We start from the raw sequence: 18,337 nt of genomic DNA on the forward strand, positions 1-18,337 counted from the left end.
TGTTGTATTTGGCACATTGTGACTCAGCTCAGTCATTGAATCAGATTGTTCAATCATCAAAACCGACCGATATTGCCAAATCTTAAATGTTTTTTTTCATTGACAAGATTAGCGAACTTGGGCATGACATACCAGCAACAAGCACTGACACTACACATCCAAATACAAAAGTTTGGGGTCACTTCGAAATGTCCTTGTTTGATAGAAAAGCACATTGTCAATTAAAATAACATCAAATTGATCAGAAATACAGTGTAGACATTGTTAATGTTGTAAATGACTATTGTAGCTGGAAACGGCTGATTTTTAATGGAGTATCTACATAGGCGTACAGAGGCCCAGTATCCGCAACGATCACTGTGTTCTTAAGACACTAAAGAAGCCTTTCTATTGACTCTGAAAAACACCAAAAGAAAGATGCCCAGGGTCCCTACTCATCTGCGTGAATGTGCCTTAGGCATGCTGCAAGGAGGCATGAGGACAGCAGATGTGGCCAGGGCAATACATTGTCATGTTTTTACTGTGAGACACCTAAGAAAGCGTTACAGGGAAACCGGATGGACAGACCACCGTGCAACACCTGCACAGGATCGGTACATCAGAACATCACACCTACGGGACGGGTACAGGATGGCAACAACTGCCCCGAGTTATACCAGGAACGCACAATATTCTTACTCATTCCTTTACACTTGTTTTTAAGGTAGTTGTTGTGAAACTGTTATGTTAGATATTACTGCATGGTCAGAAACTGAAGCAAAAGCATTTTGCTACACACGCATTAACATCTGCTAACGATGTGTATGTGACAAATACAATTTGATCCTTCCATCAGAGCTCAGACTGTCCTCAATAGGGCTTGTAGGCTGGACTGAGGACTTGTAGGCTGGACTGAGGACTTGTAGGCTGGACTGAGGACTTGTAGGCTGGACTGAGGACTTGTAGGCTGGACTGAGGACTTGTAGGCTGGACTGAGGACTTGTAGGCTGGACTGAGGACTTGTAGGCTGGACTGAGGACTAGTAATTTTTTATATTTTTACATTTTATTTAACTAGGCAAGTCAGTTAAGAACAAATTCTTATTTACAATGGCGGCCTAGGAATAGTGGGTTAACTGCCTTGTTCAGGGGCAGAATTACACCTTGTCAGCTCGGGGATTCGATCTAGCAACCTTTCGGTTACTGGCCCAATACTAACCACTAGCCTACCTGCCACTCGAACATGTTATTTGATATGCCCCATGCCTTTAGAGTTAGCATGATATACCCCATACCTTTTGGCTGCTGCTGTTCATGGTATGCCTCTAGGACAGGGAGTGTTGTCCTCTGAATAAAGGTCTTCTGATTAGGTCGGTCCTGAGGGGAGCGCCACAGACCCATCTGATCTGTCCAGTAGAACCACCTCTCAAACACCGCCAGGCTCTGAGCTGGTCTCCTCTTGAAGAACTCCAGAAAGCTGTAGCGACCATTCCCATCCACTCGCACAGTCTCTATGGACTAAGAAAGAAAAACAATTGGTTCTACCTTGGCAATATGTTAATTGCTGTGGACAGACAAGCAGTACTATTGCTTATAGCTGGACTAGATCATCAAATCAAATGTATTTATATATCCCTTCGTACATCAGCTGATATCTCAAAGTGCTGTACAGAAACCCAGCCTAAAACCCCAAACAGCAAACAATCATGAACCTTTTTAAAATCACTCATCCAGTACAGCCTCCTAGCTGTAACGTCCAGGGTCAGACTCCGTGGAGCCTGTGCAGTGAGGACCACCAGAGATTCCTGCTTTATCCCATCCATCCCAGATCTCTCCAGAGTAATTTTATCACCTGGACCTTTGTTGATCCAAAACAACAAGCTGCAAAGTAAAGGAGAAAATGACAAATCGTTGCGATAAACACCCCAACCACTGATCAAAAGTACCACAAATATTAACATGATCCAACCTTTCAATGGGAAGAAGGACCAGCTCCAACGGGTCTATGTTCTTGGCCAAGACCGTTGCAAATCCACTCCCATCAGCTGCCCCAACATGAATAGACCGGGTCTTCTGGTTGGTCCAGTACAGCTGGCCTGTCAGCCAATCACAGACTAGACTTCTAACCCCATATTGTCCTGAGAGCAGAGGGGGAACCACATCACAACTCTACATACCTAGTGTCCAGGGCAGGCTCCAGGCATTATCAAACTCAGTCAGGGTCTCAACTTAACTTCTCCGATATAGGGGGCACTATTTTAATTTTTGGATGAAAAACGTTCCCGTTTTAAACAAGATATTTTGTCACGAAAAGATGCTCGACTATGCATATAATTGACAGCTTTGGAAAGAAAACTGACGTTTCCAAACTGCAAAGATATTGTCTGTGAGTGCCACAGAACTGATGTTACAGAAAAAAAAGATAAAAATACAATCAGGAAGTGCCTTATTTTTTAAAAACCGCCTCATGGCAATGACTCCTTACATGGCTGTGGAGGAGCTAGGAGTCAGCTTACCTTTTCCATGTTTTCCCCAAGGTGTCTGCAGCATTGTGACGTATTTGTAGGCATATCATTGGATTGACCATAAGAGACTACATTTACCAGGTGGTCGCTTGGTGTCCTCCGCCGCAATTATTGTGTAATCTCCAGCTGCAGTATTTTTCCGTTTGCCTCTGATGACAAACCAACTGCCAGGAATGATTTTTCATCGAATAGAATTGTGAAAAACACCTTGAGGCTTGATTCTAAACAACGTTTGCCATGTTTGTCGATATTATGGAGCTAATTTGGAAAAAAGTTTGGCGTTGAAAGTGAGTGCATTTGTTTTTTTTTCTTAGCCAAACTTGCACAAAACGGAGCTATTTCTTACACAAATCATCTTTTTGGAAAAAATAAACATTTGCTATCTAACTGAGAGTCTCGTCATTGAAAACATCCGAAGTTCTTCAAAGGTAAATTATTTTATTTGAATACTTTTCTTGTGAAAATGTTGCCTGCTGAATGCTAGGCTTAATGCTATGCTAGGCTATCAATACTCTTACAAATGCTTGTGTAGCTTTGGTTAAAGCATATTTTGAAAATCTAAGATGACAGTGTTGTTAACAAAAGGCTAAGCTTGCGTTTCAATATATTTATTTCATTTAATTTGCGATTTTAATGAATAGGAAACATTGCGTTATGGTAATGAGCTTGAGGATAGGATTACGCTCCCGGATACGGGATTGCGCAACGCTAGAGGTTAATGTTGAAAGTTTGAATAGTAGAATACACAAGGTGCCACTTAGAAATGGACCAGGCCCAAATCTGACATTTGGAGGAAGAGGCAAATTTAGGGGCCGGTGTGCAGGATACCTGACGAGTGGATAAATCACCTCGAACCTCTGTTATAACATTCAATCACTGGATAAGCTGCACTCAAACTTTCCATGGAGGGCCTAGTGTCAGCTGGGTCTTATTTGAAAGGGGAAAAACTAGACAACCAGGTGAGGTGCATTTCTTACTAATTAGTGACCTGAACTCATCAATCAAGTACAGGGAAGGAACAAACACTCCATGGAATGAGTTTGACACGTGCTGTAAGCCATACTATTTACCAAGATAGTTTATTCAACTTTCTGTCGCAGTCTACTTACCACCACAAACCGATGCTGGCACTAAGTCTGCAATCGAGCTGTATAGGGCTATATGCAAAATAACTGCTTGCCGTGCAGTAGCAGAGAGAAGTCTATGACTGGTGGTCCTTCTGTAGCTCAGTTGGTAGAGCATGGCGCTTGTAACGCCAGGGTAGTGGGTTCGATTCCCGGGACCACCCATATGTAGAATGTATGCACACATGACTGTAAGTTGCTTTGGATAAAAGCGTCTGCTAAATGGCATATATATATATATATATATATATACACACACTTGGTTGGGCTGGAGTCTGACAATTTTTAGAGCCTTCCTCCGACCGTGCATAGTATATAGGTTCTGGGTGGCAGGAAGCTTGGCCCCAGTGATGTTCTGGGCCGTACGCACTACCGTTTGCACCAGGCGGTGATGCAACCAGTGATGCAACATGCTCTCAATGATGCAGCTGTAGAACCTTCTGAGGATCTGAGGACCCATGCCAAATATTTTCAGTCTGAGGGGGAATATGTTTTGTTGTTCCATCTTCACGACTGTCTTTGTCTGCTTGGACCATGTAAGGGAATACCCCCCTGAAATGGACAAAAATGAATGGGAAGTCATTGGCATCGGACAAACCATATACACGGTGTCCAATACCACTCAAATCGGCGTCGTTTTATTCAAAGTTGATTGCGAATGCCATATAGGAAATGCCAGGTGTAACACTTTAAATATCCAACAGGTGGCGAGCACGCACCGTGGTTTTTCATATTGCAAATGCAACACAAGTCAACATCCAAAAGCAACATTTTGAAAAAGTGTATTCTTTCAACCCCATAAGTGCTTTCTTTTCGAAATTCTTTCGATTTTTTTGTCAATTACACAGGGGTAAGAACTGCATTTTTTTTTACTTGGACAAAACATATGCCTTGTGCACATTTGCAATATGAATTCATAGGAAGTCATAAGTCAAGTCACTTTTTTTGGGGCCAAATGCCATAAGATATGCTCAAAAATACTGCAGAAATGCAAAATAAACTGGCCTGATGAACACAGGATGGCCGGGCAGTGATAGTTGTTCCTTTACATCGCTCGTTGTGTTGACTTCATGTCCATTTGATGATGTTTTTTCACTGTTCACTGTTGAATCATATCGCAAGTGCACGTGCATTTCCAATATGTTTAAATGGGCATGTACATCACGAATTTGTCATGCTCAAAAATCCTGCAGAAATGCCAAATTGACTGGCCTGATGAACACAGGATGGCCGGGCAGTGATAGTTGTCCCTTTCCATCGCTCGTTAGGGTTGATTTCAGAATGTCACTTTGGTGATGGTACCTCACTGTTTAAACATATTGCAAATGGACAAGTCACCAGCAAGTCACCATCCATCAGTCATTTGGATATCATTCTGACACCAAACTGATACCAAATCCACTTTTTACAACTCGTTTAGTAGCCAACTATCACATACTTCAGAGCTGGCCCAAAAATCACGACGCCTTCTGTTCAAACCATAATAAAAACGTAACACACATTGTTACAGTCTAGCTGCGGTTCCAGTTCTGATTGTGTAGTCCTAGCTGAGGCAACCCCGAATCCCAAGTTTCGGCTCGATAGGTCATTTGGTGCCCGAGCAAGACCCTAATTGGTGCTGAAAAGCCACTTTTTTCCATGACTTGCTACAGGGTCCTGGAATTAGCTATTCGACAGAAACATTGGGGTCCGTCTCTATGGGCCGAGCCAGTTTCAATGCACCTAGTCTTGCGTCTGAGACTTTTCTAAATGTTGTCATTTTCGTAATGGTCAAAATTAATTGAAGTCATTGCAAATGTACGAGGCTGTTTCCCGGTCCGAGAACCTTTTAGAGCCACCTAACTCACCATCGACCTGAGGTCTAGAACAGGTTTCTAAAGTTTCAGAACTCTAGGTCTGACAATTCTTTTTTAGCTCGAACAAAGGTAACTATTGCAGGCACTGTCTCTCTACGCACCCCAATGGGTCCCTCCTGCCAAGCTGTGTTTGTGATTTAGTTTCTTTGAAATGTTATGAGAGTCATGACTGACTTATAGTTCATGGGGGTTGCCTAATCACACATATGAAGCTTTGAAAAGGTCTGACCATTTTAACCCTTCAAAACAGCCACTATGACACCATTTAAGGCACTTCCGGTTGGCACAGGAAGCTATAAATAAACTAATATCCTAATTCGGGTATGCCTTTACAGAATTCTGAGTTAAGTCTTTACGTTAAGAACTGAGTAATTTACAGAGGGTTTAGTGAGTGTTATTTCAGAAAATCACAGAAATCTCAGAGCTCCGCAGCACACTTTAAAAAGATGTATGAACACCCTGCAACTGGATCTGTAACGGTTTATAAAAAATATTTAAAAAACTATTTTTGAACATCACTAATTTGACATTGTACAATCTCTTAAAACGACGATAGATACAATATTATTTTTTTTGACACCATAGGTTCCTTTACTTTGACGTGAAGCAAAAAAATTATTGGTCTATTTTCATTTTGGACCTTTAATCCCAGAAAAATGCCCATTTCTCAAAAACCGTTGAGGCCTAGACGCCATCTTGTTCGGGGCCAACTGCCCATTATTCCAAACCTACGCTCACCAAGTTTCGTCTTCGAAGACTTCTGTTTTGGAGAGAAGGCCACGTCGTGATTCGTGATGTTTTGTACATTTGCAATATGATTCCATTCGCCCTCTTGTGGAATTTATCAGGACAATGGAAAAATGACCAAAATTAGATTATTTTATCAAATGGAAACCGAATGTCCGATAGAGTTCATTTGATGACGTCCCGGTAGACAGCGCCCTGCCGCACGGCGCTGTCCGCAAATTTTACAAACGTTTTCGGACATCTGGTAAGGGACGGTACATTTGCAATATGGACTTTCTCACTAACCATACGGCGAATTTCAAAATGTTCCCTTAAGGTATGTTAGTTTGTTAGTGATTGACACCAAGGAGCTTGAAGCTCTAAACCTGCTCCAGCACAGCCCCGTCAATAAGAATGGGGGCGTGCTCGGTCCTGCGTTTCCTGTAGTCCACAATCTCCTGTCTTGATCACATTGAGGGAGAGGTTGTTGTCCTGGCACTATGGCCAGGTCTCTGACCACCTCCCTATAGGCGGTCTCATCGTTGATCAGGCCTACCACTTGTGTCATCAGCAAACTTAATGGTGTTGGAGTCGTGCCTGGTCATGCAGTCATGAGTGAACAGGGAGTAGAGGGGACTGAGCACACACCCGAGGGGCCCCGTGTTGAGGATTAGAGTGGCGGTGTTGTTGCCTACCATTTCCACCTGGGGGTGAACTGTCAGGATGTCCAGGATCCAGTTGCAGAGGGAGGTGTTTAGTCTCTTGGTCCTTAGCTTAGTGGTGAGCTTTGAGGGAACTATGGTGGTGAACGCTGAGCTGTAGTCAATGAACAGCATTCTCAAATAGGTGTTCCTTTTGACAAGGTGTGAAAGGGCAGCATTGGAGTGCAATCGGGATCCCATTTATGGATCTGTTTGGGCAGCATGGAAATTGTAGTGGGTCTAGGGTTTCTGGGATGGTGTTGATGTGAGCCATGACCAGCCTTTCAAAGCACTTCATGGCTACAGTGCTTCAGATCGGTAGTCATTTAGGCAGGTTACCATAGTGTTCATGTGCACAGGGACTATGGTGGTCTGCTTGAAACATGTTAGTATTAGACTCAGACAGGGAGAGGTTGAACATGTTAGTGAAGATACTTGCCAGTTGGTCAGCGCATGCCTTGTGAATGTTGACCTGTTTAAAAAGGTCTTTCTCATACCGGCTACAGAGAGCGTGATCACTGCCGTCTGGAACAGTTGATGCTCTCATACAGGTGTCAGTGTTATTTGCCTCGAAGCGAGCATAGAAGTATTTTAGCTCATCTGGTAGGCTCGTCTCATTGGGCAGCTCGCGGCTGTGCTTCCCTTTGTAGCCTAATAGTTTGCAAGTCCTGCAACAAGACTAGCGTCAGCGCATTCAATCTTAGCCCTGTATTGGCACTTTGCCTGTTTGATGGTTTGTCAAGCATAGCGGGATATGTTATAAGCTTCTGGGTTAAAGTCCGGCTCCTTGAAAGCTGCAGCTCTACCCTTTAGCTCATTGTGGATGTTGCCTGTAATCAATGGTTTCTGGTTGGGGTGTGTACGAAGTCACTGTGGGAATGATGTCATCGATGCACTTATTGAAGAAGCCAGTGACTGATGTGGTGTACTCAATTCCATCGAAAGAATCCCGGAACAAATTCCAGTCTGTGCTTGAAAAACAGTCCTGTAGCTTAGTATCTGCTTCGTCTGACCACTATTGACCCAGTCACTGGTGCTTCCTTCAGTTTTTGCTTATAAGCAGGAAGATGTAATTATGGTCAGATTTGCCAAATTTAGGGCAAGGGAGAGCTTTCTGTGTGGAGTGAAGTTGGTCAGTTTGTTTTCCTCCGGTTGCACATTAACATAATAGAAATTAGTTCAAATCGATGCAAGTTTTCCTGCATTCAAGTCCATAGCCACCTCCACCTGTTTGCTTATGGCCGTATACAGCTCATTGAGTGCCGTATACAGCTCATTGAGTGCCGTATACAGCTCATTGAGCCTGTTTGCTTATGGCCGTATACAGCTCATTGAGTGCTGTCTTAGTACTAGAATCGGTTTGTTGTGGTATGTAGACAGCTATGAAGAACATAGATCAACTCTAGGTACGTAGATAGAGTGGTCTACAGCTGATACTCTACCTTAGGCTAGCAAAACCTAGAGACTTTGATATCGTGCGCCACCCGTTTACAAATATACATAGACCACCACCCCTTGTCATACAAGAGGCTGCTACAGTGTATAACCCGCCAGCTGTGTGTTATTCATGTCGTCATTCAGCCACGACTGTGAAATATAAGATATTACTCTTTAATATCCCATTGGTAGGATATACGTGCTTGTAGATCGTCCACTTTATTATCCAACGATTGTTTGTTGGCCAGTAGTACCGATGCTAAAGGCAGATTAGCCACTCGCCGCCATATCCTCAAGACAATGACAACCTTCCACGATACCTGCGTCTCTTTAACCTGCGAATGACTGGGTTGAGGGCCTGTTAGGGTGTCTGGATTAAATCCCTCTCGTCCGACTCGTTCAAGACAAATTATTTGTCCTGTTCAAGGTGAGTAATCGCTGTTCTGATGTCCAGTAGCTCTTTTCAGTCATAGACAGTAGCAGCAACATTATCTACAAAGTTAAATGTGAAGAAACATTGTCCCCCTAATTGCCCTGAATACCTCAACCTATGAACCAGAGTTACACTGTTAGCACTGAGGAAGTCTACTTCTGATAAGCTTCCCAGTAAAGCATTAACCATCAAGCAACCCAGAAGTGTTAAATGTCCCATATTAACATATGCATCCTGAGAAACAAGGTTCCATGAAGTCAATAACTTACGTGTAACAGATTACATTCATATTCTGAAGCTCCCTTAGATAATACCTTTGATGATACAGTGGTAGCAATACACAGCTATAACATCGACCGAATAGACAAATGCCAAAGTGGGCGATGTTCGTCTAAATTCAGAACCACATTCCTGTAAAGCTTAGACGATCTCATGTTGAATACTGTTGAAGTAATAAGGCTACAGGTTCATTTGCCTCACCTTAAGCCCATGCTAACACTACACATCAAAGTATCTGACCAAATTATGAAAGACAAGAATTTACTTTTGAATTCCGTAAAGTCAGTGTGGAAGAGGAAATAATTATTGTGATCTATTAACAATCATAAGCCACCTGGGTCTGACAATCTGGATGGAAAATGACTCAGGATAATGGACAATTGCCACACCTTCAATTTAAGCTTACTAGAAAGTGTGTGCTCTCAGGCCTGGAGGGAAGCTAAAGCCATTCCGCTACTCAAGAATAGTAAAAAACCCTTGACTGGCTCAAATAGCTTACCAATCAGCCCATCACCAACCCTTAGTAAACTTGTGTAAAAAAAATTGTGTTTGACCAGATACAATGCTATTTCACGGTAAACAAATTGACAGCAGACTTTCAGCATGCTTATAGGGAAGGACACTCAAGCACAGCACTTACACAAATGACTGATGATTGGCTGACAGAAACTGATGATAAATTGATTGTGGGGCTGTCTTGTTAGACTTCAATGCAGCTTTTAAATGTTATCGATCATAGTCTGCTGCTGGAAAAACGTGTGATATTGCATTACACCCCCTGCTATAATGTGGATGAGGAGTTACTTGTCTAACAGAACACAAAGGGTGTTCTTTAATGGAAGCCTCTACAACATAATCCCAGTAGAATCAGAAATTCCCCAGGGTAGCTGTTTAGGCCACCTTTGTTCAGTCTTTACTAATGACATGCCACCGGCTTTGTGTAAAGCTCAACACGATACATGTCAGCTACTACAGCAACTGAAATGACTGCAACACTTTAGAGCTGCAGTTAGTTTCAGAATGGTAGCAATGACTTAGTCAAATATTTCCAAAACTTAAAGCATTGTATTGGGGACAAATCATTCACTAATCCCCAAAGCTAAACTACATCTCATAATGAATGTGAAATTTGAGCTAGCTGATGTGACTAAACTGCTTGCAGTAACCCTGGATTGTAAACTGTCATGGTCAAAACATAATGATACAACATTAACTAAGATGGGAGAAGTCTGTCCATAATAAACTGATCTGCCTTCGTAACACTCAACAAGGCAAGTTCTACAGGCCCTAGTTCTGTCACCCAGACTACTGTTCAGTAGTGTGGTCAGGTGCCACAAAGAGGGACTTAGACAAATTGCAGTTGGCTCAGAACACAGCAGCCCTGTGGGCCCTTATAAGTACTCATTCGCTTCGAAGTATTTAGCAAGCTAGCCAATGGTTAGCCTGGGTGCTTGACTGTTAAGGCCAGATCAACGCTCAGATTAACACTACTTTCGGCCAGAGCATCCAGTGTGTGCTCGGAATGCTCCAAGAGCGAAATGCTTTGATTTTATGAACGGACAATCTGACAAAGCTCTGAGTTTACAAACGCCCAGAGCACACTCTGGCACTCGATTAAATGTATGAACAGTCCAGTAAGTATAAGCCAGCCTTTAGTATTGAAAAGCTTTGGTTGTTTAGTACATAGTCTCACATGTGAATTCTTAAAGAGATGAGTGGGGCTAAAGCTTAGAAAGGTGTGAACAAAGCTTTCCAGTAGGTACCAAAACACTTAAGGGCCATCATTAGTCCTTTATTTATAGGCGGAGATCAAGCTGATCCTAAATGTTATAGGCCTATTTTCACCCTGTATCAAAAGCATTGGAAAAACTTGTCAATACTCTACTGACTGGCTTTCTTGATGTCTATAGTATTTTCTCTGCAATCTAGTTCCCGCTCAAGTTATGGATGTGTCACTGCAACATCTAAGGTCCTCAATGATATCAGGTGCTTCTACACCTGCATTGCTTGCTGTTTGGTGTTTTAGGCTGGGTTTCTGTACAGCACTGAGATATCAGCTGATGTACGAAGGGCTATATAAATACATTTGATTTGATTTTGATCACCATTGCCCTTGATTCTAAGCAATGTTGTGCTACTATTTTTATTGACTTGGCCGATTCTTTTGATACAGTAGACCATTTGTGGGCCGGCTAAGGAGTTGTCTGAGAGGTCTTTGGCCTGGTTTGCCAACTACCCCTCAAAGAGAGCAGTGTATAAAGTCAGAAAATCTGCTGTCTCAGCCACTGCCTGTCACCAAGGGTGTAGCTCAAGGCTCGATCCTAGGCCCCACACTTCCCAATATACATCAACATAGCTTCGTACTGTCTAAGCTCTCATCCATGTATATGCCGATACAGTCTTCTACTTCCTCCCTGGATTTTGTGTTAAATACAAAGCTTTCTTAGTGTCCAACAATCTTTTTCTGTCCTTAACCTTGTTCGGAACATCTCCAAAACGAAGGTAATGTGGTTTGTTAAGAAAAATGTCCCTCTCCACAGGTGTGATTACTACCTCTGTGGTTTTAGAGCTTTGGGTAGTCACCTCATACAAGTACTTGGGAGTATGGCTAGATGGTACACTGTCCTTCTCAGCAAATATCAAAGCTGCAGGCTAAAGTGAAGTCTAGATTTGGTTTCCTCTATTGTAATCACTCCTTTCACCCAGCTGCCATTCTAACTCTTGTACAGATGACCATCCTACCCATGCTAGATTACGTTGACATAATTTATAGATCGGCAGGTAAGGGTACTCTCGAGCGGCTATAAGTTCTTTACCATTCGGCCATCAGATTTGCCACCAATACTCCTTATAGGACACACCACTACTCTATACTCTTCGGTAAACTGGTCATCTCTGTATACCCGTCACGAGACTCACTGGCTGATGCGCTTATTTATAAAACCCTCTTAGGCATCACTTCCACCTATCAGAGATATCTACTGCAGCCCTGATCCTCCACATATAACACCCATTCTGCCAGTCACATTTTGTAAGGTCCCCAAAGCACACATCCACAAGTCACTAGTCTTCAGTTCTCTGCAGCTAGCGACTGAAACGATCTGCAACAAACACTAAAACTGGACAGTGTTCTCAATATCTTCATTCAAAGACTCACTCATGGACACCGAGTGAGCATTGTTCCTGTTCCCAAGAAAGCTAAGGTAACTGAGCTAAACGACTACAGCCCCGTAGCACTCACTTCCGTCATCATGAAGTGCTTTGAGAGACTAGTCACCTCCACCCTACCTGACACCCTAGACCCACTCCAATTTGCTTACCACCCAAATAGGTCCACAGACGATGCAACCACACTGCCCTAACCCATCTGGACAAGAGGAATACCTATGTGAGAATGCTGTTCATCAACTACAGCTCGGCATTCAACACCATAGTGCCCTCAAAGCTCGTCATCAAGCTCGAGACCCTGGGTCTCGACCCCACCCTGTGCAACTGGGTACTGGACTTCCTGACGGGCCGCCCCCAGGTGGTGAGGGTAGGCAACATCTCCACCCCGCTGATCCTCAACATTGGGGCCCCACAAGGGTGCATTCTGAGCCCTCTCCTGTACTCCCTGTTCACCCACGACTGCGTGGTCACGCACGCCTCCAACTCAATCATCAAGTTTGCGGACGACACAACAGTGGTAGGCTTGATTACCAACAACGACGAGACGGCCTACAGGGAGGAGGTGAGGGCCCTCGGAGTGTGGTGTCAGGAAAATAACCTCACACTCAACTTCAACAAAACTAAGATGATTGTGGACTTCAGGAAACAGCAGAGGGAACACCCCCCTATCCACATCGATGGAACAGTAGTGGAGAGGGTAGTAAGTTTTAAGTTCCTAGTTTTTAGCTCAGTTACCTTAGCTTTCTTGGGAACAGGAACAATGGTGGCCCTCTTGAAGCATGTGGGAACAGCAGACTGGTATAGGGATTGATTGAATATGTCCGTAAACACACCGGCCAGCTGGTCTGTCCCCGCAGGAGGCCTGTTACCTTTTGGTAGGCCGTCATTGTAATGACAATGTTCTTAACTGACTTGCCTAGTTAAAGGTTAAATTAGTTCATTAAAAAATAAAAATCTGCTACATCAGAACCAACCAACCATCACAGTATCCTATCAGAATGAACCAACCGTCAGGATCCAGATTGGTTGTCATCCAATATGATTACGTAGTACCTGTTGACTATCAAACCAGGAGAAACTAGTTAAGCTAGCTAGCTTGGCTAATTGAGGCTGCATGTACTCTCGTACCAGAGTTAAAAAATAACTCCAATCAGAATGTTAAGTAGCTCCCTACCTGTTGGCTTTTGGTCATTGTAGCTTATCCTTCTCTAATGTTATTTTAAATTTCATAGATGCAGTATCTCGTAACTTTTGCCAGAGGCTTTGACTGTAGTCTTTTGCTGCTTTGACTGATTGACCAACAACTAGTTACATGCGCCACTCTCGTGACAACCAAGAGCAGCAGCATAAATTACAATTTCTCTCTACTGCAGCAGTCGCCATCAGATCTGTATGGGCCCTTCCGGACAAGTCAATTAAAATTACAGACCCTGATAGGCTAACCACACCGCTCACGTCACAAAATAAATACATATATGTTATTCAATTATTGCACCCACTGCTTGCGCACGTCAATGAGTGTCTGCATTGCCAAGGGCTAAAATAGAAGTCCTTTCTATTCCTGAAACAGATCAGGCTGCAAGTGCTGCCTCTCCCATCTCCTCAGTTTATAGAAGCATGTACCCACGTGCCATCTCATTGGTTATACCCATATGGGTGATTGAAAGACAAACTGTTGCTGGTTGTGGTAATATTTTGAAATTTTAGATGGCAATCATCATATGTTATACAATGAAAAGCCTGGAAGGAGGAGAGATTCTAGAAACGATTCGGTCGACCATTTTTATGTGTGGATTCATTGTCGGAGTAGAGGCCCTTGTGCATTTCAGGTAAAATAACAAACACATTTTAATATCCAAGGATAAATTAGCTAGCAACAGCAAGCTAGCTAAATAGGACAAATTAGCTAGCAAGTGCATGCCAACTAGCTATATTGCCATAAATGTTTAATGCTTCTCGACCTGTCCCCAAATTAATGTCATTTGTTCAGAGTTTGTTTTGATATTTCAACCTGCGTGTCGTTTTTATGTGTTTGGTGTAGGGGGACAAAATAAATTCATGCTCGATGGAGCACGCGTGCAGACCGTTTGGGTTCTAACAATGATAATCATATCAGATCCGAACCAGACCTGTGAGAATTGGAGTTCTGGATCCGGACCTGCTCAGGTCCCTAATCGGGTATTCAGGTACACGTGGAGCCATAAAGACCTCTAGAACCTGCTACATCAGCAGAAACCAATCATGATAGAGAATCAGAAGACACCAACCATGATAAAGGATCCTGCGCTGCTGCTCCTTAGCCTTGTAGATGTTCCCCTGGTCATCAGCCCAGTAGAATGAGCTCCTGGAGAGGTCAAAGGCCAAGGCCAGAGGATCATAGCCAATACTCTGAATGGACTCGAATCTCAGAGTCTTCAGATTCAGGAATCCGATAGTTCCCTTCTTTGCAGTCAGAAACTTTGTATAATTTCCTGAAAAGCATCGGATGTTGAACAGGTTTAGATAACTAGTCAGAAGTTAATCAAACTAATGTTACTATGAAAAGTCACCTTTAGCATAGCAGTAGGTGGTTCCTTGAAGCTGGAAGCCATCTCGGCAGTGGCAGTAGAAGGACCCGGGTGTGTTGACACAGAAGTGCATGCATGGACCATAAGGCAGAGCGCATTCATCCACATCTAAAGAGGGGAGAGCAAACCGGTTCAGTATTTGAGTTAACCCTCACCAACTGAGCTACAGAGGACCCGAACCCATCTAAGGCAGAGCGCTTTCATTCACATCTACAAAGGGGTTTATAGTATTTAGGCTTACAGTAAAGGAATAGATAATGAAACCAGTCATGACAATAACGCAACAGGATCAGACATTCTCACCCAGACAGGAAGCTCCGTTAGCAGACAGCCTATAGCCTTTAGGACAGGAGCAGAGGGCTCCCCAGGGCTGATCCACACAGGAGTGACTGCAGCCACCGTTCTCTTCTGAACAGGTCCTCCCTGGAAGGTAGAGAGGAGTCAGATCCGCCTGTCCTTCGACATGTTTCAGATGCCATAACAGTCAGTTATGAATAAGAGGTTATTTCATTGCGGTCAAAATTGGCAAAGAATTCTGTTCTTGCTTTTGTTTGGATGATTATTAGCAGACAGATTGAAAAGTCAATAAATGTTGGTTTTAATGATCTGTGTACAGATAGTTTTCCCCTCAAAATCCACATGATTGAATTGGCCAAGGGGCCGGTTCTGGCCAGTGAGCCGTATGTTTGAAACCTCTGGGTTAGAGGTTCCTACCACCGGTAAAGGGTTAGACTGAAGGTTAGGGTTAGCGGTCAAAGGTTAGAGGTTCCTACCACCGGTAAAGGGTTAGACTGAAGGTTAGGGTTAGCGGTCAAAGGTTAGAATTTCCTACCACCGGTAAAGGGTTAGACTGAAGGTTAGGGTTAGCGGTCAAAGGTTAGAATTTCCTACCACAGGTAGAGGGTTCATCACTGCCATCAGAGCACTGCAATTTTCCATCACATCTCTCATCTTCAGTCAGACACGCGCCTCCAGGACAACGCACAGCCATTGGCCCACACCGGCCTGGAAGAGTAAAAGCACATCAAAACTACCACACTACATGCCTTCCTGCAAGAGGAACAAACACATGCCCAGACCTGTAGGTTACATACTACTTCGCCTGATTATTTTTTGTCAGTCTAATTTATTGATATATTGTCACTGCAAAAACATGGAAGCCAGAATGTTGAATGAAATAACATGTAAACATACTCTATCAGTTGTCTGTCAAGTTGGCCCTTCAGCTGCTCAAAATGTTTGACAAAATAACCGTAGGAATGTATTGTTAAACCAAGGTTTTAGAACACCGGTTATGAAGATTGAATTTGTATCACCTGGCACATAGGCAAGACCATGTCAACACCTGCAAGACTTCAGTTAGAATGCATGGTTCCCGTGCATGCACTGTCCTTCCTGTGCCCATGCTTTCGGTCATGAGCAAACATTTTTTATTGCCATGTCTGTTTAATTATGCTTTCCTATGGATATTTTGTAAAATGTTGACCGGCTGAATGTCCAACACCACAGACAATTGGTAAAGTTAGTTCAAATGTAATTTGGAACAGTTTTTTTTCTTACTGTTTAAATGTGCATGGCATTGCCTACACAATTGAAGGTCTTATGTTGTGACTACATACTACTGTACACAGGCCAAAATACTTGCGCTTCGCGTTTCCATAATAGCTCCCATTAAATGGTAACTGAATAGTTCCTAAATTCAATAGTATCACATACATGCTCTCGTTGTTTCCATAATATCTCACCACAGGCCTCATCAGAGTTGTCCACACAGTCGTTAGCACCGTTACAGTATAGATCCTTGGGGATGCAGATCTTATTCCTACACCTCCAGTCCCCCTGCAGACAGCCCTGGTTCTCTGGGCAGTTAAACTCATCAGACCCATCAGAACACTGGCGCAGCCCATCACATACTGCAGAGGTATTTACACAACCAGGAGCCCCGGCCATGCAGGCAACCTGGCCCCTAGGACAGGCTGGGGAACAAGGACAAACAGACCTATTGTGAACAGACTACAGTAAATACATTTAACAGACCTAAGTGATATAGGTCAACAGTAAATACAGGGTTAATGTTACATTTAGAACTTCACATCAACAAATATGTTCTCCTGGAAGAGAGCAGAAACAGTGAAACACAGCATAACTTACGGCAGGCCATTTCATCAGAGCCGTCCATACAGTCTCCATTTCCATCGCAGTGCCAGGAAAGAGGCAGACAAGCTCCATCATCACACTGCCACTGGTTACCCCCACACTGCTGGCCAAAACCTACAAGACAACACGGGTTAGGGCCCACACGGGTTAGGGCCCACACGGGTTAGGGCCCACACGGGTTAGGGCCCACACGGGTTAGGGCCCACACGGGTTAGGGCCCACACAGGTTAGTGCCCAAACCTACAAGGCACAAAACATTCCACACAAATAACTGGCAGGTGTTTTCTACTGTAAGGCTACATTATATCAATCAATGTTTACAAGACAAAAATGAATAAGCTTAATACTGCAGCTCATTCAGAACCATTTTACCTGTCAAACATTTCAAGCTGATAAGTAAAAGCAGACATGTGAACTGCAGCAGTTCCATGACCGACCATGAAGCTTGTTAGGCACAAACAGTACAAGCCTTACAGGGATAGTCTTTATTGAGTAACAATCAACTACACATGGTTCTGATTGGTCTAATTAACTACACTCTGTTCTCATTGGAGGGTCACTGGGATCACCAGCTGCATGTTGATTGGAGGGGGAAGGGAAGATAGAGCCATAGGATAAAGACATGGGGCTGGTTTCTTTAAAGCATCTTTATGCCTGGCGTACACTACACAACTTTCAAAATCCTAACATCGCTGACCCTGACGTTTTTTGTCTTGGCGATGTAGTGGTGCTAAGAGATTCTTTACTTGGATTCCCAATACCACGATGTCTCGCTTAAAATAATGTGATTAGATTGTTAACGTAGCTAGAACCAGCAGTGGCTCAAAGTAACCTCAAATGTTTTCATTTAGATATTCAAGCTTGCCATGCAGAGTTGAATTGAATACTAACATTACTTGAGCTGCGCTGTTCCTTCAGAGCTTGATGCTTTGGTTAAAGGCAAGTATAAATGCATGCTAGTAGTATTCATTGCTCCTGCTCCTGAGTCTACACATTCTGGGTGATGGGATAAAATGTCATCATCTTTGGCTTCTTCTCTGGCCAGCTCTCATTGGCTATTGCTGATCATCATTTGCAACAACAAGTTTTGAGATCTCACACTACAAGTGCATTGCAGATTTTGTGCCGATAAAATCAAACATCTTTGGGCCTCCCGAGTGCCACTAGAGAGGTTCGAGTCCTGGCTCTGCCGTGAACGGGAGACCCGTGGGGTGGTGCACAATTGGCCCCAGCATCGTCCGGGTTAGGGGAGGGTTTGGCCGGCAGGGATGTCCTTGTCCCATCGTGCTCTAGCAACTCCTGTGGTGGGCTGGGCGCATGCATGCTAACACGGCGCCCGGTGTAAACTGTTTCCTCCAACACATTGGCTGGATTCTGGGTTAAGCG

At 43.6% G+C, this 18,337-nt stretch overlaps 1 protein-coding gene across 37 annotated transcripts in view; it reads right to left on the bottom strand.

Annotated features, from left to right (window-relative positions):
* The window catches only part of LOC118374032 (low-density lipoprotein receptor-related protein 1B-like), a 117,296-nt gene extending 99,875 nt beyond the window's left edge, over positions 1 to 17,421 (bottom strand). For all 37 annotated transcript variants that reach the window (XM_052524877.1, XM_052524873.1, XM_052524865.1 and 34 more), the window contains exons 1-10: positions 17,324 to 17,421; positions 16,946 to 17,065; positions 16,540 to 16,770; positions 15,686 to 15,799; positions 15,098 to 15,217; positions 14,777 to 14,902; positions 14,495 to 14,698; positions 1,948 to 2,116; positions 1,691 to 1,859; positions 1,274 to 1,496 (exon numbers count right to left, since the gene is read on the bottom strand). In XM_052524877.1, the coding sequence (XP_052380837.1) occupies positions 1,274 to 1,496; positions 1,691 to 1,859; positions 1,948 to 2,116; positions 14,495 to 14,698; positions 14,777 to 14,902; positions 15,098 to 15,217; positions 15,686 to 15,799; positions 16,540 to 16,770; positions 16,946 to 17,065; positions 17,324 to 17,381 (1,534 nt within the window). In that variant the 5' untranslated portion in view covers positions 17,382 to 17,421. The remainder of the gene's footprint in view (positions 1 to 1,273; positions 1,497 to 1,690; positions 1,860 to 1,947; positions 2,117 to 14,494; positions 14,699 to 14,776; positions 14,903 to 15,097; positions 15,218 to 15,685; positions 15,800 to 16,539; positions 16,771 to 16,945; positions 17,066 to 17,323) is intronic.
* Positions 17,422 to 18,337: the final 916 nt, after the last annotated feature.

The sequence above is a fragment of the Oncorhynchus keta genome, chromosome 9, assembly GCF_023373465.1.
Source record: "Oncorhynchus keta strain PuntledgeMale-10-30-2019 chromosome 9, Oket_V2, whole genome shotgun sequence".
In the NCBI taxonomy this organism is placed as follows: domain Eukaryota; kingdom Metazoa; phylum Chordata; class Actinopteri; order Salmoniformes; family Salmonidae; genus Oncorhynchus; species Oncorhynchus keta.